Source organism: Sipha flava, unplaced genomic scaffold (assembly GCF_003268045.1).
Source record: "Sipha flava isolate LNK unplaced genomic scaffold, YSA_version1 17437_pilon_pilon, whole genome shotgun sequence".
NCBI classification, from domain to species: domain Eukaryota; kingdom Metazoa; phylum Arthropoda; class Insecta; order Hemiptera; family Aphididae; genus Sipha; species Sipha flava.
In genome coordinates, this window is record NW_020271986.1 from 1,850 (window position 1) to 2,699 (window position 850).

Sequence of the window (850 nt, forward strand, 5' to 3'; positions counted from 1 at the left end):
AATTGTCATTTAACTGAAAGAACGATTACTCCCTAGTATAAATCTACTTCTTTTTTAATAAATTGTTATTATAATAAATTGATCAATAATATGTACACTATTTTCTTGGTCCGAATAAATGTTCATCTGGTCAATCGAGGAAGTGGGTTTTTTCGAAGTTAACTGATATTCATAACTGTAGCTTTCTAAATTTTCATTTAACTGAAAGAACAATTATATCCCTAGTATAAATCTACTAAGTTTTTAGGAAATTGTTGTTATAATAAATTAATATACAAATAAATATAAAGCTTAACTTGGAGTATTATTATATTTGTAAAGTAAGTACGACCGGTTTCGAATTAAAAAAGCATCGTCAAGTACGTAAAAATTCAATAAAATGGTGACTTCTATTATTGAATTTGTATTTACTTGATGATACTTTTTTAATACGAAACTGATCGTACCTACTTTACAAGTATAATAATGCTGCAGGTTAATCTTTTATTTATTTGTATATTAATTTATAATAATAAAAATTTCTATATAAATAAATTGCTCAATAATACAAATATATACCTACACTTTTTTCGTTTTCCGAATTCATTTTCATCTCATTTGTTGAAGAAGTGGATTTCTTCAATTTTGATATAGACTCATAATAGATTTTTGAATTTTCGTTCAACTAAAAATCGAATATTGCACTCATATATTAGTGTTTAAAAAATTGTTTTAATAATAAATGACTCAATAATATGAACTATAAAATTTCATATTTAGAGCATGGAAGTTATAGGAGCTGAAAAAGACAAAATATACATTTAAATATGTACAAAAAAAAAAAATGTTAAATATAGAAAAATATGCAATA

General features: G+C 23.1%; 1 protein-coding gene across 1 annotated transcript in view; it reads right to left on the bottom strand.

Moving 5' to 3' along the window:
- The window catches only part of LOC112680110, a gene marked incomplete at both ends in the record, with an annotated part of 2,507 nt that extends 1,843 nt beyond the window's left edge, over positions 1–664 (bottom strand). The window contains 3 exon segments of the mRNA XM_025550109.1: positions 1–13; positions 97–201; positions 563–664. Coding sequence (XP_025405894.1) covers positions 1–13; positions 97–201; positions 563–664 — 220 coding nt within the window.
- Positions 665–850: the final 186 nt, after the last annotated feature.